We start from the raw sequence: 24,106 nt of genomic DNA, 5'->3' as shown, positions 1-24,106 counted from the left end.
TTTTTTATAAAGAAATTAAAGAAATATTAAGAGCAAAAGAAAAATTTAGAAAATAATTTTAGAAATTTAAAATTTTAGGGGGGCATTATCTAGAAATTTTCTTATAAATGTATAAATTAAAATAAATTTTTTTTTATATTTTATAGTGAGCGAGATTAGGTCAGAAGGGACATGTGCCCCCTCTGGGCACTGGCTCCGCCCCTGAGTGGGATGAGTTTAAGTTTAACACCACCACAAATGTATATGGGAGCAATGACAAAGATTCAATGGTACGCCAACCAATTCACTTTTAAATCTGTTTGGGAAGTCTGCACGGTCAAAACTCAGAAGGTTTACAGGCATGGTTTTTGTTGGAATGGTGGACAACCTAGATGGTCAACCCATGCGGTTTTGGTGCTAAAGAAAGCTACTATTACCAACCTTTACCTTCGACAAAGAGGGGTATCTATGGTCTCAAGATGTAGTTTGTGCTACAAAAATGTAGAAGATGCGATTCACATTTTTTGTTACTGTGAGCTCAAGAAGTCCAAGGATCCCTTGGAATTGGCGAAAGGTATTCTTTGGGAGGTTATGGACATTTTAGGGGTTAGCTGGGACATGTCCCTCGATTCTTGTCGTTTAAAAGATACGTGTTTTATGTAAGGGTATAACCTCAGTTCTCTTTTGTACTATATTATTTCTCATTTACAAAAATTTCCTCCATTTAGAAAGAAAAAAAGAAAAGAAAAAAATAAAAAATTAAGTAGTGATAAAAATACATTTCTGCCCAACTTTTGCTTAACTTCATAGAGTGATTTCTCAATTCAATTTAAAACCTTGATGGTACAAATCTAGTAAAAATGGCAAGTAATGCATGCATGAAATTGACGGTCCAACCAATCCACCGGTTGAGAGGGACCTTCCGTGGATTTCATTATAGGAGGGATTCACATGATGCCATCCAATTTTTTCTCTCACATAATCGGTCCTGAAGAAGGTTGCGTCAGATAACTTGTCAGTCACATAAAACTATCATTAGCAACATAACCATTTTTTTCTCTGTTAAAATATCGGCATTCAAAATCACTTGAAATATTATATTATATCACACATTAGTTTGCACAAGATAATGTTCGCAATTCACAAAACACATAGCTCTATACTCTAAAATATCATATGGCTGTAAAATGGCGAGGGATCTGTTAGGAAGATGATGTCAAAAAGGGATTCTCAATCATTAATTCCCACATATCTTGTCTGGATAAAAATCTTCATAGTGGGATACATTATCAATATCATTCATCCTAGACTTAAATGTAGTCAGTCAGATACATTCTTATTTTTCATATATATACATATATATATGTATATATATATGTGTGTGTGTCAGACAGAGATATCCACCAACCCATTTTTTACGCGTCCTTGACTTAGACCCGGTCAGTCATTACTCATCATCAAGCTTCTACACAACAAACCTCTCTCTCCTGCTTTGCTCGCTATTGTTTTCTCTCTTCACAGAATTGCTGATTGATTCCTTTGTCCCAAGGTCTGAAGATGGTTATTGGAGAAATACTTCTCTTGGCGTTCATTCAGGTGCTGTTTCAGAAGTTGGCCTCTCCAGACTAGCTCAAACTTTGCACGTCGAGAGGGAATTCACACCAAGTTGGCCAAGCTGAGGAAGACACTGCTGAATATCTATGCCGTGCTCGACGATGCTGAGGAGAAGGAAACAACAAACAGAGCTGTGAAGCAGTGGCTGGAGGATCTCAAGGACCTCACTTACGATCTGGATGATGAGCTGGACGATTTCGCCATGCGACGAAAATTGATGGATCAGGAACCTACCGATCAAGCTAGCACCAGCAAGGTACAGAAACTCATCCCTACTTGTTGTACTAGATTCACTCATAGTGCTGTTATGTTTGATTACGACATGAGGTCCAAGATAAAGGAGATCAATGACAGATTACAAGATATTGTAAGACAAAAAGAAGAACTGAGTTTGAAAGACAATGTTGGAGGGATCAGGTCCGACGGAGTAAAAAGAAGAGTTGCCCACCACATCTCTGGTAGACAAATCTCGTGTTTATGGCAGAGAAAATGATAAACAGGCCATACTTGACTTGTTATTGACGGGAGAAACTAGTGATGGTGAAATCTCAGTCATTCCGATTGTGGGTATGGGAGGGGTGGGTAAAACCACTTTGGCTCAACTGGTATACGACAATGATGCTCTGAACGGTCAATTTGATCTGAAGGCATGGGCTTGTGTTTCTGACTATTTCGATGTAATTGGGGTGACCAGGACAATTCTCGAGTCCGTTACTTCCCAAATCTACGACTTTAAGGATCTAAATATGCTTCAAGTCAAACTCAAGGAAACCCCCAGGGGGAAGAAATTTCTTGTTGTTTTGCATGATATTTGGAATGAGAACCCTAACGAGTGGGATCTCCTACGCGTTCCTTTTCTAGCTGGGGCTCACGGAAGCAAAATTGTATTTACAACTCGCAATGACAGTGTCGCATCGATCATGAGTACTGTTTGTACTTACCATCTAAAGGAGTTAACAGATGATCACTGTCTATCTTTGTTTGCTCAATAAGCACTTGGAAGAAGGGATTTTGAAGCACATCCGGATTTAAAAGAAATTGGTGAGGAAATAGTAAAGAAATGTAAGGGCTTGCTTTTGGCTGCAAAGACGCTTGGAGGCCTCTTACGCACTAAATTGGACCGGAAGAAGTGGGAAGATATATTGAATAGCAAGATATGGGAGCTACCACCTGAAAGAAGTAATATTCTTCCGGCTCTTAGATTGAGCTACCATCATCTCCCTTCCCACTTAAAGCAATGCTTTGCTTATTGCTCAATATTTCCAAAAGACTACGAATTTGACAAAGACGAGCTGATTTTGTTGCGGATGGCAGAAGGTCTTTTGCAGCTAAAAAAAGGTAAGACGTGGATAAAGATTTTGGCAACTAATGTTTTGATGATCTACTATCAAGGTCATTTTTCCAGCAATCAAGAGGTAATAAGACGAGATTTGTGATGCATGACCTTGTGAATGATCTGGCTCAATTCATTGCTGGGGAAATATGTTTCAGGTTAGTGGATAATTTTGATGGTAATGAGCAATTTAGGGTTTCTAAACGGACTCGATACTTGTCTTACACTCGTCAACAATACGAAGTCTTCCAAAAGTTTGAGAGTCTCTATGAAGTTCAAAGTTTGCGTACTTTCTTATCATTACCCATTCACAAAGTGTCTAGCTGGCCAACATATCACTACTTGAGCAACAGGGTCTTGTTCGATTTATTGCCTAAACTACATGGCTTAAGGGTATTGTCTTTGTCTGGTTATGGAATAAGCGAGCTACCAAATTCGATTTGCAACTTCAAGCATTTAAAATACCTCAATTTCTCTTATACTTTAATCCAACGGTTACCTGAATCATTGGGTACTTTGTACAATTTGCAAACATTGTCATTGCGTAACTGCAAATCTCTTTGTATGTTGCCCTTGAGTATTGTAAATTTAGTTAACCTGCGTCATCTTGACAATGCCAACACTGATCGATTACAAGAGATGACTATGGGAATTGGTAGATTGATAAATTTGCAGACATTGTCAAAGATTATTGTGGGAAAAGGCAATAGGTCAAGACTAATGGAGTTGAAACACCTGATGCATCTTCACGGGGCGCTTTCTATTGTGAAGTTAGAAAATGTAATGGATGTTCGAGAAGCAATGGAGGCCAATTTAATAGGTATGCAGAATCTTGATGAATTATAGTTGGTATGGAGTGAAGACTTTGACGACCCTAGAAATGAAAATATTGAAATGGATGTATTCAACATGCTAAAACCACACAGAAACCTAAAAGTGCTCCAAGTTAAGTTCTCCAGGGGCACGAGTTTTCCAAGTTGGATAGGAGATCCGTCACTCTCTAGAATGGTGAATCTAAGTCTAAGTGGTTGTACAAAATGCCAATATTTACGACCACTCGGACAACTACCCTTTCTCAAAGACCTATTCATTGGAGGCATGCAAAGTGTCAGAAGTGTTGGGGCCGAGTTCTGCAAATACGATTGTGGATTAGAATTTCCAGTTTTTCGATCACTGGAGAGACTAACTTTTGTAGAGATGCCGGAATGGGAGGAATGGTGTTTCTTAAATAATAGCGTTGAAGAAGCTACATGACAATTCCCTCGCCTTCAAGTGCTTACCATACGTAAATGTCCTAGGTTGATCAGGGTTTCACTTTTAAGGCATCCTTCACTTTGCGAACTGCACTTGCAAGAATGTGATGAGATGGTGCTAAACAGTTTGACTGATATGATCTCACTAACCATCCTGAAAGTCAAGAGTGTTACAGGACTATCTAGACTCCCGAAGGAACTCATGCAGTTTTTGGTTGTACTTAAAGAACTAGAATTTAGAAAATGTGAGCAAGCGGTTACTTTGTGGGAGAATGGTTTTACATTGGGTGAAGAAGATACATTGCCGGTACCTTTTTATAAACTTGAAAGTTGGAAAATAAGTGAGTGCCAATCTAGAGAAGTTACCGAATGGGTTGAACAATCTACCGTCTCTTAAGTGGTTGGATGTGAGTGGGTGTCCAAAACTTGTGCTCTTTTCAGAAAAAGGTGTCCCACCCATGCTTAAAAGGCTTTGGCTGACAGAGTGCGAGGGCTTGAAGTCCCTCCTGGACCGTCATCTCTCATCTTGAAGATTTAAGGGTCGAAAATTGTTCATCTCTGAGGTCGTGGCCAACAGACAAGTTTCCCACCACACTCAGGTGAATAAGAATTGCTGATTGTATGCAATTGGAGTGGGTTTCAGAGGCGATGGTACATGAGAACAGTAGTAGTAGTAGTATGTCTTCACTTGAAGAAATATACGTAGATAATTTGCCAAATGTGGGAGGGTTGGTTGGGTACCTGAACCATTTTGCAAATCTTCTTAGACTATGGATATGGAACTGCGATAGTTTGGAGTACTTCCCAGAAAGAGGTTTATCCATTCCCAACCTGAGAAGTCTTTTTTATCAGGAATTGCGTGAATCTGAGGTCGCTGCCACCATTCGATCAGATTCAAAGCCTCAGATTCCTTCATTTAATTGGTTGTCCAAATGTTGAGTTGTTTCGCAATGGGAATTTGTCCCCAAAACTTGTTTCAATTTCAATTGATGCTGATTACAGGATGCCCGTCAGAGTGGGGCCTGCACAGACTCACCTCTCTTGAAAATTTCCGCATCATTGGTGGATTTTCAGAGATGGTTTGCTTTCCTAATGATGAAGAAGTAGAAGAAGGGTTTTGTGTGTTTCCTGCAAGTGTAACCCTCTTAGAGATCGGCGATCTCCGGAATCTTGAATCCATATCATTCAAGCGGCTCCGGAACCTCACCTCTCTTCAACATCTACATTTCTACTACTGCCCTATGCTTCGGTCCTTGCCTAAGGAGGGGCTGCCTTCCATGCTTCAATCTTTGTATATAAAGGAATGTCCAAATCTAAAAGAAAGGTGTATGAAGGACAGAGGAGATTACTGGCCAATGATTGCCGACATCCCATGCATGAAGATTGATGAAGAAAGTTGAGAGTGATTCCCCTAATACTCATATCAGGTAACCCAAGTAACTACAATTCAATATGTATGTGTATGAATGTATATATATGTGTGTTGAGTCATGATTGAGTATATAATATATGCTGGAATGTAAGAATTTGAACTTAGTCATACATGTAACAATGATAGCAATCTCATGGTACCTAATACAGGCATGAAGGGAAAAAAATAACAAGTAATGCAAAATAAGATGATATCATACACTATTTTGGAGTTTGGACAAAGGATAAAATTGAAATATATATATACATATATATATTAAATGAAGGAGCTGATAAAATGTATCAGACAAGCAGAAGGGGGCAATATAACAATTTTCAGAACAAATTACAGACACATGTATTTATTAGTTTATTAGATCCGATTTGGCCAATATTATTGATCTTGGTGATAAGTCTGGTGGCTGAAATATAAATGGCCTCAATTATAGTAAGATACTCCAATACAATCAATAATGTAATTTTATGACCCCAACTTAAATAGGGTGTAATCCTGCAGAATTTGCAGATACAACAATAGATCTTATGGATATATAGGTTAATGTGGCAGATCATTTCTTCAGCATGGTGTGTCTTCTATCTTCTAATATGTTTAGGCAGTCATGTTCTTAGGTATTTGATTGTTGCTGGCATCTTGACTGGGACCCTCGGGTCTTATATACTTTTAGTTGGCTGAAAAGGTAGTTTATATACACACACATTTAAATATACAATAACATGCTACCACAAGATTTCTTAAATCTAGAATCACTGGACAAGAGGTTTTGAAGATTCAAAGACCTTCCTTTATATAATGAGGCTTCATCGTTTGTTTTTATATACATTTCTTAAATTTATATCTCATATAATTTTTTGACAAATATATTTTGATTGGTAAGATTCTCTTGGCTATTTGAAGTTCATATTTGAAACGTTTTGGGTATCTCATATACATACAGATAAAGAACAAAAGAAGGTGACTGTGAGGAGCAGTGTTGATCCAGCCATAAAATATGCAGAGCTACGGAGAGCTCAAAAAACTCCAAAGTTGGAGAGAGCTGTAAACCTCTTGGGGTTGCATCAGAAGCTACACTTGAGAGTATTGAGGACCAACCGCTTTATTATTCCCCATCTTTTTAAATGGGCCCTGTAGTTCCTTATTAATCTTAATTATCATTCCTATATTAACTTCATTACTCTCCACTTGAGAAACTTAACTTTCCACTTCTCTGAGAATGGAACTGATGAATTGAAAGGACGGAGTAGTTTGGCTCTCCCCCTGTGTATCAAAATCCCCCCTCCTCTCTCTCTGTCACACAACACACACACTCCATGAGACAACCACAGTATCTTAGCCTTTTCATTTCAAATGGAAACTCGGTTCCATGATATTTCTCAAGTCCAATAAAAATTTCAGGTTATTGAACATTGCACAGGAGGTATGACCGCTGTGTATTACCGTGCTGGCCCTTATGGCCATATGGTATCATGCTAGCACATTGAGAATGTTAATTTGGTCCAAAGGAGTTATGGAAGGGAAAGACATCGTCCATGGCGGAGGTTAGTTTCTTGTCAGTATGGGGAAGAGGCTGGAGGTTGGTCTACTCGTCCGGTTACCCTGACGGGAGTAGTCGGTATGTGGAAGGCTATTCAGAAGGGATGGGATGTTTTTTCAGCTCATATCAGATTTAAACTTCGTGACGGTCGTTGTATAAGGTTTTGGGAAGATCTCTGGTGTGGGGAACAACCACTATCTTGTGCATTTCCCAGCTTATTTAGTATTGCTGTTGATAAACACGCCTACGTAGTTGACTGTTATCGGCTTGATAGCAGCGAGATTATATGGGATGTGCTTTTTCGACGCTCTTTTCAGGATTGGGAGATGGACGAGGTATGTGCTTTTCTGGATCTTCTGTATCGGCAGGAGGGCGTAGGCGGTGGTAATGATGTTTTATTATGGGCTCCTTCTTCCCATGGTCGCTTTGAAGTTAGATCATTGTTCTTATGTTTGTCAAATTTTGCTAATCGTGATTTCCTGTGGAAAACTATTTGGCGATCTATGGCTCCAACTAGAGTGGCTTTCTTTGTTTGGACTGCAGTGTGGGGAAAGATTCTGACAATTGATAATTTAAGAAGAAGGGGCAATTGTACTGTTAATCGATGTTGTCTATACAAGGATGATGAGGAGTCCGTTGATCACCTCCTTTTGCATTGCCCTGTGGCGAACGACTGTTGGAATCTCATTATTGGGTTGTTTGGCATGTGTTGGGTTATGCCACGTTCTACTAAGGAATTAATTCATGTCTGGAGAGGCTATCGAGTGAGAAGAGACGTTCGTGAATTCTGGAGAATTGTGCCACATTGTGTATGGTGGTGTATTTGGAAGGAGAGAAATAATAGGATGTTCGAAGGGAATGAGACGCCTACGGCTGTGGTCAAACTTTACATTCTTCGTTCTCTTTTCAATTATGTGAAGAGGAGCTTTTGTTCTTCTTCTGATGATTTAATTACTTTCTTGTATTCTTTGGGGCCTTAGCCCAGGTTCCTTTTTTGTAATTGGGACACGTTCCCCTTTTGAACACCTTTTTTAATGTTATTTTTACTTATCAAAAAATAAATTATGTTCCGTGCAGCTTTATTAGCAGGGGTTTCATGGGAGTTCATGCTAAAGACATAATAGTTACTAATATATGGAAAACTATTAAGAGATTTATTATTGTCAAATTAGGTGTTTATCAACACAAAGTCAAAGGGCTCAAGGATTGGCGTGAAGCCAAGAACAACTAGAAAATCAATTCTTTACAGATATAAGAAATGGACCAAACCATCCTGTGCCTTGTATTGGAATATGGGGGAAAAAAGAAAAATGATTCCATTATATTCCAAATAGAACTCCTGCTCCTAAAGGTATATTTTTGACCCCGTGATATGCCACAAGGACCCCAGGCACAAGCATTCTATAGCTTATTTCAACTTTATGCGGCTCATGAAATAGATGTTGCATGAAGATATGTTTATTAATATCAACAAAGTGAATAAATATGTACAGAACTTATTGAACACTCATTTTGCTGAATCATATGGTATCTAACACAGCATTCAGATAAATCCAACAGCGACACCATTGTCAAGAAAAGGACTTGCAACGAACTTACAGTCTGAGAGCTGTTGTCAGTAGCAATAGAATATCTTCCAGTAGACCAGATTTCACTTAATAAAGCTTTATTCTGGTATGAATGTCGCTTCGGCAGATGGGACATAACTGAAGGTCCTCCCCACATTCACAGCATGTCTGCAAATAAACAAAATTTAGTCCATACATGTATTCTTCCAAGTTCAACCAATTCTCGAAGAAGGGCATACAGCAATGGATAACTGTTGTACCTGATGTCCACAACCGAAGGCCATGTCCTTTGGATTTGTAAGGCAGATAGGGCAAACCTGTTAGGTATACACAGAAGAAAGGACCAATAAGCTTTGCATTAGCATATGATTATAAATATATTACAGCCAATTATTATAACTTACAGATGCAGTTCCATTGTTCACGCCTACAGTCAGGAGGCTCCAAACAATAAAAATAGGTGAAGTGTAGTTGATACAATACAACAAGTGCAGTGATGATGAAATTGAATAAAATGTTCGTTTAGATAAGGTAGGAAACATGTACTTCAAACTTACATGGTTATCGGAGGTAGAACTTGCAGGTCTACTTGTTCCAACAACTACATCAGGTGTATCAGAAGGCGCACTTGGATGGAAGCTACCAGACTGTGAAGGTTTTGACATGCCGAAGGAAGATGCACCATAGTGAGGAGGGGGAAGAGGAATTCTGTCTATAGCTTTCCCTCTATGAGCACTGATTGATAAATGCTAAATAACTGAATAAATTTGTCCATGGCTATAATAGCCAAGCCCCGAAAATCATAATGTATATATGTTAAATTGTTACCCCAATATATTAAGCTCTAGTGTTGCTTTATATTGAGAAGGTATTTCCATCAAGGCTGAAAGAGCAAAAGCCGCTTCTTTCCTAGATTGGTCCATATTCTTTGACATAATGTCTGTAAAATTTACAAACTAGAAAAGACAAACAAGGCGTTACAGAGAATAAGAAAAAGATCAATACAGGCTTCAAAATGACAAGATGAGGTTCAATTGTTTTATGCCAATACTTACCTGGAAATTATCAAAGGCCCGGGCAGGGATATTATCATCAAATTCCCTCATCATGTCCCACGGTCCATCTCCGACCCCAACTAAAATGATTGACAGGGGGTACTCACTGTAAAGTCAAGTGACAAGTATTTGAAAATGGTTTGGCAAACAAAGCTATTACACCAAATGAAACAGGCAAGCTGCAAGTTACCTTGCTTTCACAATTGCCTCAACAGTTCTCTTTTCCTGCGGGCTTAGAGCTCCATGCTCAGTATCAACACTTCTAGTCACCTACAACAATCAACCAAATCAATATAACTCAACAGTGTGCATTTGAAATATGATAGTCAGGCAAGAAATGGACAAGAAAGCTTTTGTGGCATACTAGTGTGTGATTTGACTTTGCTGAACACATGGCTTAGCATAGTAACAAATACATACCTCTCGAACAATATTAATTAGGGCTGTCTATTGTGGACTCTTGAGAACAACTACCAAGTTACGTTTATGATACTGCTTAGAAATTAGAACCCAATATATATATATTTATATATATCGGATTAAATTCAGTTGATTCTCAAGGAGTTTCAAAGCTTGGTAAGTTACTCAGGAGAATCAGCCATGATACCAAATAGCAGAATTTTTGGTGGCATTTTCCTGAATTAACGTTTTTTTTTTTTTTTTTTTTTTTTTTTTTTTTTTTTTGAAAGCCTGCCTGAATAATTATTTAGTAACTCAGAATCATGGTTCAAAATAACAGACATTACATAATTATATAGACTGCGGGAGATTCTATTACAAACAGATATACTGTCTCTTTTAAAATATGAAACTGTAAGCTGTTTATGGCACCATAACAGGAGCTCTGGACTGTAATGTGTGTAAAACTATAACTTTGTCACTTCCACCACTTTATTTTATTTTATTCTTTTCTCACATTTCGAGGTTCCAAAACCTCCAAATGACAACATAATCTTAAGTCTACTCTAAAAACTTACAACAATGAAGATCTAAGTTTAGATCTTAAATAAAGAGCCTGGGACATTTCATTCTATCTGTAAGTTTCAATTTTTATTTTTTTTCAATTTTCACTTCATTTAGCTTAAATCTTGCCTAAACTTATTGTTTGATATTATATTTAGAGAGATGGATGGAGGATCTTGTTCAAATCTATAATATACAATTTATTTCTAATTTTCCATTAATAAGTAAGTTATTGATATCTAAATCAATTTCCATTTCTTTTATGTGTGCTCTATACTTGTAAATTGTAGGTTGAGGGTATATTTTTATTTGGCAATTTTGAAGTATTTTATGATTTTTTTTATTTTTATTTTTTTGCTTCCTTTTTTTTTTCCTCTTAATTTATTATTTCTTGTTGCACGAATCTTGATTGGATCCCTTTTCATTAATTTTATGTGATTTAAGAGTAGAATGTTGTTTCTACATAATTTGTTTTTATGTTTAGGTGCACTTTGTTTTCATATAAGTAATGAATTGTAATAATTAGTACGTTCTTACCGACAGCTAGGTAGCCAACTTGATTCTAAATTAAAGCAAGTCTATTGATATATTGAGGTAGTTCAACAATTGAAAAAATTCCCGGCTCTGGTAACTGCATATGACACCATGTTTCTAAATCACCATGTTTACGACCATTTTATGTTGCGCCAGTTACTCCATGCTTCTACATCACCATGGCCATTACTGTGTCAGTGGCAGAGCCACAGTGTTGAGTGGGGGCAATTTATATGTTAGTTTTGAATATATAAGTTTCTAAAATTGTAAAAATGCCCCCACTTCAAATTATATATAAAAAAAAATCTTTTACCTCAACCCTTCAACACTTTCTTCTATTGAGTGTTATCTCTCTCTCATAAAGCCTCTTTGTACCCCACTTTTCTATAACTCACATCTAGTTCATCTTGTCCATGTTATTCGATATCTCTCCTAATTTACACTCTCCTACTTTCTTCAAAACGTATTTTTTCACCCAATCTCACTTTTTGTGAATAGATTACATTCTAGGTTCCAAAATAATAGACTAAGAATTTTGTTACATCAATACATTGATTTTTTTGTGAATTGGTTTTTCAAATAATTAAAACTATGATAGAATCTTGTAATTACTGGGATAATTTTATATAAATTATTATGCAACGTTCAAACTATAAAAACTAGCCTAGGCATTCATAAATGTATTGTGATGAGCACTGAAAAGTGCGTATTTAAACCCCTTAAGCTTAGGCATTCTAATACCTTTATCTATCTTACTTTACCGTTTTAGATTGATTTCGTATTATTTCCTTTTTCAGGCACTTATCCCAAAAATAAGCTAACTCAGCCAAATAAGAGCTTAATTGAAGCAATTCTGGGATTAATCAAAGAAAGGAGCAAAGTGGAGAAAGAAGGAAGCAAATGAAGCCAAAGGTGGCAAGCAGCAAAGTTCGATCGATCCAAGTTCAAGGTTCGATCGATCGAACAATGATCGATCTCAGCACTTCAAGATAGATCCAAGCCTTGACCCAAAAGCATAAAGTTCCAAAAGTTTGATCGATCCAACACCATCCTTCGATCGATCGAACACTTTTGTCCTTATTCAAATGATTGATCCTATCCACAGCTGTACCACCCACTAACCACTTTTGTCCTTTCTCATAAATATCTCCCATAAATATCTCGGATTTGTCTTTTTCCAAAAAGCTTAGCCAATTAGATTGATCCAGCCTAAGTTCGATCGATCTCACTTACTTTCGATCGATCCAAGTTTACAGCTCGATTGATCGAACTTCCTCCAGTGCGAAAAAGTTAAAATTCCATCTCATTGAAAGTTGTCCTTTATCCAATCATTAGGGAATATTATGTGCACGACCCCAGCTCATTTTGGGTATCATTTTGACCTACCTATATAAGGATAAGGATTGCTTTTACAAAGGGGAGCCAATTTAATTTTTTCATATCATCTCTTGGAGAGGAAGTTTAGAGGAGGAGGAGGCTAGAGACACCATTGGAGACTCTTCATCAACAAGGAGCAGATTTCAACCATGGAATTAGCCCTTAAAGGTTGGAGCATCATCACCATGAGTGACTAGACATCCTCTTGGGGCTAGAGTTAGCCCCAAGCATGCTTTCTATATCTTAATCTTGTGTATCATTGAGGGATTAGTGTTGTAATTGATGTTTTGACACTTTGATATATATAAATCTTATTTATTCAATAATTTATGTGGTTTAATGCTTCCAATTGGTCATTTCATTCTATCCATATGTCTATGCATGCTAGAATAGATGTTCATGTGCTTATCTCTAGATTTTGTGTTATTGATGCATGTCTATGTGTATTGATGTTATAGATTTGGAGATTGTCAAAACTTTGTGCTTAAAAGAATGCTTTTGTGATTCTCTTGATGGTTCATGCTTATCTCTTGATGGATTGTGCCTCTCCCCTAGTTTATTTTCATGCTAGTAGTGTAGATGTAGTGTAGTTGTAGTGTAGTGTTAAATGGGAGGACAATCTATACTTGCTGTTTGATGATCCAAGCTTTTGAATGCAATTAGCATATGTCTCTATCCTTGTGTTGTATTTGAATTGTGAGCTTAATGAAAGGATTAATGACTTGTTTTGATTTATTGTGCCTTTCACATGTTATTTAGACAATATATGCTTCATTACTTAGATATATTGTGCCTTTCACATGGTGTTTAGACAATACATGCTTAACTAGTCATCCTTGCTTGTTGAATCAACCAAATACACACACACCAATATTGCAACCCACTATTTGCCCTCATTAATCACTTGTTAATGATATAGAAATGCATTGCTTGGTGGTGATCTCTAAACCCCAAGATCTCTCTCTCTCTTACTTACTCTTAATTGCACTCTTTTGCTATTACTTAATTTAATTTAGTTGCTCTTTAATCAACCAACCAACCAATTGTTTGATCACTCGACCTACTAGCCCTAATTGCGATTCCACGACATTGCTCAATCCCCATAATCCATTGGGACGATCCCTACTCACTCTTGCTACTTTAGTAGTAGTGTTGGTAGTGGTTTTTATAAATTTAAACTTGACCCAAAAGGCTTTTCTTGAACCGCACATTCACTACATCAATTTTGGCATACAAAGAACGGCTCTAACCCCGTCATATTGAATAAAAGTAGTATAAATCAATATTTAAGTTTTCATATCTATATTTTGAATAATAATAATAATAATCTAGACATTGTTCAACGTTGCCCCCACTGCATTAAATTCCTAGCTCCACCACTGACTGTTGTGAATGCCCTTTCCCGTAATTTAAAGCCTTTCTCATAATTCTTGGTGATAATTATAAAAGTCAGTTTTTTTCACAGATAAAATGATGTTTTATAGTTAAGTTTTTATATTGTGTATTATTTTTTCTTGAATTTAAAATGCTTACAGCAACCTTTTATATTTCTGTAGTTTTAGTCTAGTTTATGTAATATGAACACTTTATCAAGAAATATTTTTAAAATTCCATGTCCGCAGCCAGTGAACTCAGTCATTGGATTTGTTGAATCAGAAATAAGCAAAGTGACAGAGTAATACAAAATAAAAACACAGCTTTCAACAAGATAACAAAGTGTAAAACACTAACGGATCAAAGGTTTAAGCAGGTTGGCATGCATAACAAAATTTAGAGACACCAGTGATCAAAGCATTTAAACTAGACAGATAATTATCATAGTTTCACCACTGATCCACCAGGTAAGTGATTACTAGGATCTTAAATTACATAACTTATTCATGACATCTGATAAAATTTGGGATTGGAATTCAGACATCAGATTGCTCAAGTTTCACAAAAATTTAACGCTGCTGTACTTCCTAAATTCAATACTAAAATTCCGACTAATCTTGAATGAGGAACCATAAAACTATGTATGTGACATAGGATCAAACATTTCCTTAAAATCAAGCAAATTTACATACCCAAGCAAGCAAAATTTCATATTGAAATGCAAATCCAGACAGATAGAATACCTGCCCATCAGCTATTATCACTAAAACATGGTACTGCCCACCGCTTTGCTCAACTATAGTGATGGCCATTTCAATAACAGGAGCAAATGATGTTGGCCCTGTCATATAAAAAAGTAAGGCAAAAATGCCATAAGCTGCAGGAACCAACCCGAATAGAAGAATAAAGAAACCGAATGAGTGAAATTACAACCTGCAAGACGTAGACGAGGGACTAATTCTCTATATTGTTTCAAGACTTCCTCAAATCCATTGCAAAATCTCTCATCCGGAAAGAAACTGAAGACTTCTTGGTCATGTGTTGATGCTGCCAATATTTTGATTACATATGATATCCATTATCTAGACAATAAAACCTAAATTGGTATGCCATGTACAAGAAAATACCATCTCCAAATCCAAAACACGGAATCAAGTTATCCTCATCAAAGTTAGACAAAGTTCTTCCAATAATTGATATGGCTCGTTCGTAGGGGTTCTGCTCATCCCCAATGTGATGCAAACTTCTCCGATGAAATGACCTTGCACCTAATATCAACACAAGTTAAGTCTGTTGCAATGTTACTAATTAAAATTCTGCTCAGAACCCAGGTGAGATTAAACCTGTCCATTCATTGCTCTTGGTGAAATCAATACCAACTATCAGATTCGAAGACTCCAGACCAGCACGTGCTAGTGCTTCAGTAACCTGTGGGGTAAAGAAAATGTAAACCGGTCGGTTATTCTTATGAGAAGCACTTGAACAATGAGATCACGAATGTAGGGAAACCACCATCGGCAAGTTAGAATTTTGCCTAGATTAGAGTAACAACAGTACAGACATCACGAGAATGCCCAATGTCTAATGAATTAACAACTAATAAGAAAGGTAACACAAGGAAAATGTGCCACATATAATCATTGCAAATGAAAAAGAATTAGCTGTAAATAGAGATTTTGCGCATTGCAGACAAATTTGATCATACAATACTCTGCCAGACCGAATGGATAAATAGATCCTTTACTCATCGTAAAACCATGTCCTGTTTAGCATATTGTAAATCTAAATGTCAATCATCGAAGAGGTAGAATATTGGCTTCAAAAAGAATTTGGATCGACATAAATGTACCTTATGATATATCTTGACATTTCCTAACTATGCCAGCTACACAGCTTAATAAAGTAGAGGTGAATACATTCCATATGACATATTTTGATGCTTCAAACGCAAAAACATTAAATCAATGATGACACTAAATTCTCGATTCCATTAAGAGTAATTTTCATGATTCATAAGATCACAATGATTTTGAAATTAAAATGGCACGAGGTTCATTCAAATATTAAGCAGATTCTTGAAAACATTCCTTGGGAGAGCGAGTTATATAAAATGAAACAGAAAACAACAAAGATTCTGATGCACCCATTTTTTGACAACCATCTAAATGTACCTTATGATATATCTTGACATTTCCTAACTATGCCAGCAACATAGCTTAATAAAGTAGAGGTGAATACATTCCATATGACATATTTTGATGCTTCAAACCCAAAAACATTAAATCAATGATGACACTAAATTCTCGATTCCATTAAGAGTAATTTTCATGATTCATAAGATCACAACGATTTTGAAATTAAAATGGACACGAGGTTCATTCAAATATTAAGCAGATTCTTGAAAACATTCCTCGGGAGAGCGAGTTATATAAAATGAAACAGAAAACAACAAAGATTCTGATGCACCCATAATTTGACAACCATCTAACTAGGTCATTCGTCAATATACAGAAAATGCAGTGCTACCTGATCTAAGCTGCTGTAGTCATCGTCTATCCTTGAATATTTTCTCTCAAGTTTCCTTTTTGACTCTGGAGCTCTACTGCCATAGTTTTGAGGTGGAGGCGGAGGCACGTAGGCTTGGCTGGGTTGAGCGTATGACGACGGTGGATAGCCATAGGGTTGGCTCGGTTGAGCGTATGACGACGGTGGTGGATAGCCATGTTGATTCCACGAATTCGAACTAGAATCAAAGGATGAGTACCGACTTCGGGTCGCCCTCTTTGAACTTCTGCCACCCATGAACTCTATAATCTGTCGACGTTTTGCAAATAAAGGAAAAAAAACTAAAGGATCCAATGAAAATCAAACACCATAAGTACCCTACAGACCATAGGAGCTCTACATTCAGTAAAACATATAAACTCTGAGGTAAAAACAATGATCAATTATCTGAAATAGTCACTAAAGCACAAAAATAAAACTGAATACCAGAAGTACCCTGACCATAGGAAGCTTCCATTCAGTATTATTTATAAACACAGACATTACTGAATGCTGCTCAATTATCTAAAAACCTCAACTCAACTGAATGGAGTACAAACAATGAACCCAATGCATAAGGAAAAAATAAATAAAGTGAATCTTTTCTTTAAAAAATAAATAAATAAAATCAGAACTAAAAGAGTACAAACAATGAACCTCTTCTTACATTTCATTAAGATTTAGGAAATAGAGCATTGGAAATACGGCATTGGAACCCATTTTCCAAAAACATAACCAAATAGACACGTCCAGTCCCAAAACTTGATTCAATAAAATTATCTAGGTCTAAAGTGAATTGGAATTTGAGTGACAAATTGAAATTATTTTAATTATAAAAGAATAGAATTTGGCATTGTCATTCAATAATTATTCAGAATCCGTCATTAGGGAACTCCAAATAGAATTCTTCTAGTCTCTGAAAATGACAGATTTAGGTTCTCACTTGTAAATGTAGTTTGAGTCTGGTTAATGTTAATATTAGTAATTTTCGTGATTTTGAAATCAAAAGTCAAAGCAATTCTTGCTTCCAACAACAAGAAATGTACTTAATTTCACACTGCTAATCAAATAATTCATAGATCTTCATCATTTTCTTTCAGACATATGGGATTGATAAACAAGATTAAATTACAAACAGAATTTAAAAAATAAAAATTGTTATCTAACAATAAAGGGGATTAACAAAAGAAAAATATATATATATATATATTTACTTTGTGTACAGAATATCTCAGAGTTTACACACCTTGTTAAACACGGTCCACCCTCTGCAACATTTCTAGAGAGAGAATGTCTAGAGAGAGAGAGAGAGATAAAAGGTTGAAGGTGGCTGGAAACTGGAGGGACAAAAAAGGTTTCTTCTTTAAAGTGGACCAGTTGGCGTAACGTGGTATTGGTAATTTGTTACAGTTTTGCCCTCTACCGGTGAAGGTTGTTTCTAAGAAACTTCTTCTCTTTCCCTTATTTTAATACAGTACTAGATAAATTTATATCCCTCGTGGATAAAGAACAAAGTACTGTATAGATTTATACTAGGTTTACTCGCCCACCGTGAATTTCTCCAAATTTCACCTACATAATGAAGTAATTTTAAGTAGCAGCTATAATTTAGGGATGGTAAAGTTTGACACTTGTTTTCAAGAATCGAACACGGTACTAATTAAACGGGTTTCGATTGATCTTAAACGAGTCGATACGATTAGTTAGTTTAGTTAATTGTGTGTATATTTGGGTTGAGATAGTTTAACAAGTGTAACCCGTTTTATTACACGCATGGACGGAACCAAGAAGACTAGGTGGCCTCCAATTTTTTGTAAAAAAATTATTAGTAGTAATAATGTATAATTATTAATGGTAATTTTGTATAGAATATTAAATTTGGCACCTTACAATATTTTTTAGAATTCTATTAGTGGTAATTATTCATAATTATTAATGCTAATTTTTTTTAAGAAAATTAAAGTTGACCTCCCAAAATTTTATAAACTTCTCATTTATAGTTACTTATTTTTGGAAATTAAAAATTGTTTATGAAATAAATTATTTAAAACTCTTTTGAACCTTTTGCCCTGCCTTTAAAAATTCAAAATTAATAGAAGTATTTATTATTTTATAAGTCTTGTTAAGACGTAGTAATACTCTCTTTATATAAGTATAAAAATGACTTGTTATGATTTAAAGAGAGACAAAAGAAGAAAAAGAAGAAGAAAAAAAACCAAGAATACTAGACAAAGACAACTTTATTAATGAACGAAGAAAAAAAAAAAAAATTTAATGCAATTATTTTCTTTTTTTTATTAAATTTAACTTTATATCACTATATGGCCCCCGAAATGAAAATTTCTCGCTCTGTCGATGAAAAAGCGGACGGTGTCGACAAATAAGGATGAACCACACGGCGATGCAAGGATGATACCAACATCGATGCACTTGTCTGAATGGCGAGACCGAGGAAAAACCCAGCGATGAGCGAGGAACTGCTTGGCGGTAAAGAAGATGAGTAAGCATGCTAGCGGGCTAGGTTAGGCTCAAGTTGCTTGATACTTGTTAAGGGACGAAACTGGAAAATTGTGGTGACATTGTGGGCGGGTGTGTGTGAGTGTGTGCAGGTAATACCAGTAGGCTATCACACTGGGTGAATTATAGATGCACAATCCCACATCGCTTGGATGTAAGTGCTATATGTATTCAATACCTTTTTATAACATAACGCGTTTTAAAGCCGTGATGGTCGTGAACCCACCAGAACTGCGGAGTGATGCGTGCTTAACGTGGAGTAGTACCACGAAGGGTGACTAATTGGGAAGTCTCTGGTCTGGGAGAGCTAAAAACGAATAATATTGTGTCTGGGTGGGTGAGGGTCGTTACAAATGATACCGGGGGAGCCAAAAACAAACAATATTGTATCTAGGTAGGGTGAGTGAGAAGGGCCTGCGTGTGTAGGTGGCACCAGTAGGTTACCATACTAGGCAGCGGTAATGGCTATAAATCCACCAGAACTTCAGAGTTTGTAGTACCAGATGGGTGACCCATTGGCAAGTCTCTAGTCCGATGGAACCAAAAGCAGATAATATTGTGTTTTGATAGGGTGAGAGTCGTTATAGAAAAATTGCTATTTCACCCACTAATTTTGCTTTTTTGAATTATATACTTAGAAAGTTTTGAGTTTGTCCCTATTGAAATTAGAGGAAAATTCCATTATTGCTCTCCCTACAATATTTTTTTTTATTATAGGTTGCTCCCTCTAACATAATTTTCTGAGTTCACCCGTGCTTCTATTCAAGCCAAACTCAAATCAAAACCTAACCCGAACTCAAATTTGTCTTTGAAAGAATAGTTCTTTTTATTATTCAAATCAAACTTCGGATTTGAACAAAGGTGTCAAGTAACTTGAGTTGAACCCAACCCCAACTATGATTGTCATTTAAATACTAGTAATTAGTTTATCCCACTTTAGTCTTACCAACCGAACCTGACTCCCGAGCATAACCCCAACATAATCGACTAAATTATTATCCACTCAACCACAACTTCAACAAAAGTAGGGTCGAAAAAGATGGATTTGAATCGCGCTTACACTGAAGCTTTAAATTTCTTATTAAGCTCAATTTCTTATTATTGCGTGAAATGAATTCTCAATACTTAATGTCAATTTAACATGATTTATACATCATACCGGTCATACATATTCAAAAAAAGAACTTATCAAAAACTTGCACCAAAATGACAAGGTATTAATGTCTTTTATATATACCCTTTGTCCCTACAAAAAATGCAACATGAAAAAGACAGCTATTATTAAGCACCATGTTCACTTTTTAACAACCATCTCAATGCTGTCGGCAATTGTTATAGGGTGGACGTCGCGTGTCCAATCTAAAAGAGGAGACTCTTTGGACATATCGGATTTGCAACACAATTTAAATTTGAGTATAAGCAACTTCAAGGAAAAAAAGCGAAAATTCCGAAATTTGATTTGATTAAGTCACATTAGAATTAAAAAAGAAAGAGTCATTTCTTCCGTGGTATAAAAAAAATAAAAAATTATGATGCTTTCTCTTTTTATTCACAAACAAGAAACAAAAAACTCTTCAAAATTGGATAGAAAGAGCAAAAGAAAATAATTACAAACCGAAAATTACTTGTTCTCGTGTTCCATAAATTTAAATTCATAAAGTAAAAATTCATAAAACTATACAAATACAATATAATCTATATTATGTATAAACCAAACATTTATTGTTTTAAAATTTTTATTATAGAATTTTTATTTTATAATTTATTCATTCTATTAAAGTTCTACAAAATGTATTTGTAAAAAGTAGGGGTTGAAAGTAATTTTACAAAAGGTGACGCTTGAGGAGAAGTGTTGTATATATTTAATTTTGGAGAGTTTTTAGTTTTCTATTTCAGTAGGGGTGGTAATTCGTGTTCGCGGGTTGTAATCGTGTCGTGTTAACCTAAGGCTATTATACTAAACAGTTCAACCCAAATACGACCCGTTTAATAATAGTGTCAGGAACTCTCAACACTAACCCAACCTGTTTATTAAACAAGTTACATGTGTAACCCGTTTAATGACCTATTTACAAACAAAAAAAAAAAAAAAAAAATTATATTATTTAAATTATTAATAATACTCAATAAAATAATAAATATTAAAAAAAAAAGTTTTAATCAACCAAATTATTAAATAGTTTCTAATTTACAAAAGATTAAATTATAAGGCATAAATTTATATAGTAATTTTAGAACTTAAATAGAAATTTATTTACAACATATATAGTTAAACATGTATAAACAAGTTACACAAGATGAACTTGTCAATCCAAATACGACACGATTAACTAAACGGGTTAATCATGTCGACCTGTTTATGACCTAAACCTGTTTAACTTATGTCGTGTTGGCTGGTCGTGTCAACTTTTGCTACCCTACCTATTTGTGAGGGGAAAAAGAAAGCACCATGCCTTATTTTATTTTATTTTATTTTTTACTATGTAAGAGGGGATTCTTTCTTTTTTAATTGTGACGTGGCTTAGCTAAATCAGAATGGGGAGTTTTCACGTTTTCTCTTCCGCGTTGTATCATGTTTTTATTTATTTATTTATTTATTTTAAACCATGTAAGAGGAGAGTCTTTCTTTTTTAATTCGTTAGTCAAATCAGAATCGGAAAGTTTTTTCATTTTCTCTTTGGCATTGTCTATCATTACTCTTAAAATTTTTGAATCAAATAACAAATGATCGATCATTATATTTCGGAATCATGTAATAATTTTCGACGCCGACATGTGGCTAGTGTTTTATGAGAGTCGCCATAACTTTGATGTTATCTACTTATCTTAAACAAAATAAAATAGATAAGTCTAAAATTTTACCATCTAAGGGATATAATATAGGAATGGCAATTCATATTTGTGGGTCATAACCGTATTGTGTTGATTTAAGGGTATTTTACTAAACAACTCAACCCAAACACGACTTGTTTAATAATCGTATGAGGAACTTTCAACATTAACTTGACATGTTTAATGGCCTATTTACTACCATAAAAAATTATATTATTTAAATTATTAATAATACTCAATCAAACAATTAATAAATACTAGAAAAATATAAGTTTCAATACAACTAAATTACTAAATAGTATATAGTCTACAATAGAGTAAATTATATGGTTAAAATAATAAAACTCCGACTATCCAATTTTGATCATAAAACCCCTACATTTTTAAAAAGTGATCACATTGCCTCAATATCCATATCTGACCTGTAAAACGGCTATGAAATGACAAATTTAACCTTAATATTTAATGTTAACTTAAAAACTAAAAATTATTTTTAAAATTACAAAAATAACCTTTAAAATTACAAAAATTATTTCCTCTCTCTCTAAATCTCTCACCTCTCTCTTTCTAAAGCATAATTTTGCAATTTTAAAAAATATTTTTATAATTTTAAAAAATAATTTTTAGTTTTAAATTTAACATTAAATAATAAGGTTAAATATGTCATTTCATAGCTTGGTTAACAAACTGGATACGTATATTGGGGCAATGTGATCATTTTTTTAAAATTGTAGGGTTTTTTTGAACAGGTTGAGGTATTATCATCAATATTTGAAAGTAGTGTGGTTTTATTATTTTAATCCTAAATTATAAGACACAAGTTTAGATAATTATTTTGGAACTTAAATATATATTTGTTTACGACATATATAGTTAAACGGGTTACACAAGTTGAACCACCTCAACCAAAATATAACATTATTAACTAAATGGGTTAATCGTGTCAACCCGTTTATGACCCAAACTCGTTTAATATTAATCCAAACTCGTTTAACTTGTATCATGTTCGAATCGTGTTAACGACTCGTGTCAAACTTTGCCACCCTTGATATTATCAGAGCAGTGCTAGACTTCATAAAAAAAATTTAAAGATTGTATCACAAATGGTAAATACGATATTATATTTCTCCACCCACGTCACTCTCTCCTCTTTCTTAAGCTAGTTTCTCTTTCTCAATATTCTCTTTTAAAAAAAAATAAAGATGCATAGCCTCTCTACCATAATAGTCGTCAACATCAAAATTGAAGCACATCAAAGCAGTCCTCCTCTACCATTCAGCAAACTAATTTCATTTATAAATGCCTTAAATTTTCTTAAGTAATCATCCATAATCCTAAGCCCAAACTATGCAGAAGAGATATAAACATAATCCTAAATTATGGAGTTATAATTTCAAACCAACATATAAGAATTATATATTTATATATCCTTCAATTCTCTCCATGGTTAATTATACATAATTAACTTCAAAATATATATATATATATATATATATATATATACACACACATCACACATTGTGTTTAAGCAAAAATTTAGAACTAAGTAGCTATAGTTGCCGCCGCAACTTTCAAAAGAAAATATAAGAACAATCCATGAAAAAGAAAATTTGTTTCAAAAAAGAAATTTGAGTGAAAGTTTATCTCTCCAATTTTTAAAAAGAAAACTAATTACGTCACGTCTTATTACTGATAAAATCATTAAAAAACACTTTGTGATATTTATCATTTTCCTTTCATGAATGGCTGGGATGCAAGCACTTGCTGACGGGTAAGCTGGACTTTGATGTGATAGATTGACTGTTGTATTTAATGCAAAGTAAGAGCACCACCCTCCGTTTCTCTAATATATATTCATATTTGGATATAGATTTTAGGGTTAATTACAATGACACCTCTTGAGGTTTACTATAATGACAGCTATATATAAGTTGAGCCATTTTTGAACGATGACACCCCTTGAGGTTTATTAAAGTTAGCAAAGACAACCGAATTGTCCTTACACATAGTGAATTGACATTATTGTCCTTTGACATATTCAATTACCAATTTGCCCTTCAATCAATATCAAGATTGTGTTCTCTATTTTATTGAAGTGATGCTTTACCCTTGAATCAATATCAAGATTGTATTCTTCCATTTTTCTCTCTCTAAACTTTTTTTTTTTTTGGGGAAAGTAATTTATAATATAAGTATAGAG

At 35.0% G+C, this 24,106-nt stretch overlaps 3 protein-coding genes across 4 annotated transcripts; 2 read left to right on the top strand and 1 right to left on the bottom strand.

Annotated features, from left to right (window-relative positions):
* The first annotated feature begins 171 nt into the window (after positions 1–171).
* Positions 172–3,772, top strand: LOC132305284 (putative disease resistance RPP13-like protein 1). The gene is made up of 6 exons (XM_059802949.1): positions 172–638; positions 1,576–2,010; positions 2,078–2,526; positions 2,587–2,931; positions 2,999–3,008; positions 3,085–3,772. Exons 1-6 carry the CDS (start codon positions 172–174, stop codon positions 3,770–3,772), a joined length of 2,394 nt encoding a protein of 797 aa, XP_059658932.1.
* On the bottom strand, positions 633–17,958 carry LOC132303800 (E3 ubiquitin-protein ligase RGLG2-like). Of its 2 annotated transcripts, XR_009481335.1 has the most exons (13): positions 17,804–17,958; positions 16,540–16,827; positions 15,357–15,441; positions 15,141–15,281; positions 14,947–15,060; positions 14,757–14,854; positions 9,956–10,035; positions 9,766–9,871; positions 9,539–9,666; positions 9,268–9,445; positions 8,971–9,027; positions 8,742–8,878; positions 633–967 (listed from the first exon to the last, which is right to left on the bottom strand). XR_009481335.1 is itself a non-coding variant. In XM_059801222.1 (12 exons), the coding sequence occupies exons 2-12, from the start codon at positions 16,813–16,815 to the stop codon at positions 8,798–8,800; spliced, it is 1,344 nt and encodes a 447-aa protein (XP_059657205.1). In that variant the 5' UTR covers positions 16,816–16,827; positions 17,804–17,958; the 3' UTR covers positions 8,585–8,797. The 2 variants fall into 2 exon arrangements, 1 of the variants encoding a protein (XP_059657205.1); XM_059801222.1 differs by lacking the exon at positions 633–967 and having other exon boundaries at positions 8,585–8,878.
* Positions 2,582–8,212, top strand: LOC132303802 (uncharacterized). Its single transcript, XM_059801223.1, has 2 exons — positions 2,582–5,606; positions 6,546–8,212. The coding sequence occupies exon 2, from the start codon at positions 7,223–7,225 to the stop codon at positions 8,120–8,122; it is 900 nt and encodes a 299-aa protein (XP_059657206.1). The 5' UTR covers positions 2,582–5,606; positions 6,546–7,222; the 3' UTR covers positions 8,123–8,212.
* Positions 17,959–24,106: the final 6,148 nt, after the last annotated feature.

The sequence above is a fragment of the Cornus florida genome, unplaced genomic scaffold (assembly GCF_030987335.1).
Source record: "Cornus florida cultivar Cherokee Brave unplaced genomic scaffold, ASM3098733v1 CherokeeBrave_3.0.0_Hap2_Chr04, whole genome shotgun sequence".
In the NCBI taxonomy this organism is placed as follows: Eukaryota; Viridiplantae; Streptophyta; class Magnoliopsida; order Cornales; family Cornaceae; genus Cornus; species Cornus florida.
The sequence above is the reverse complement of the archived record's forward strand: the minus strand, read 5'-3'. Positions and strand labels throughout refer to the sequence as shown.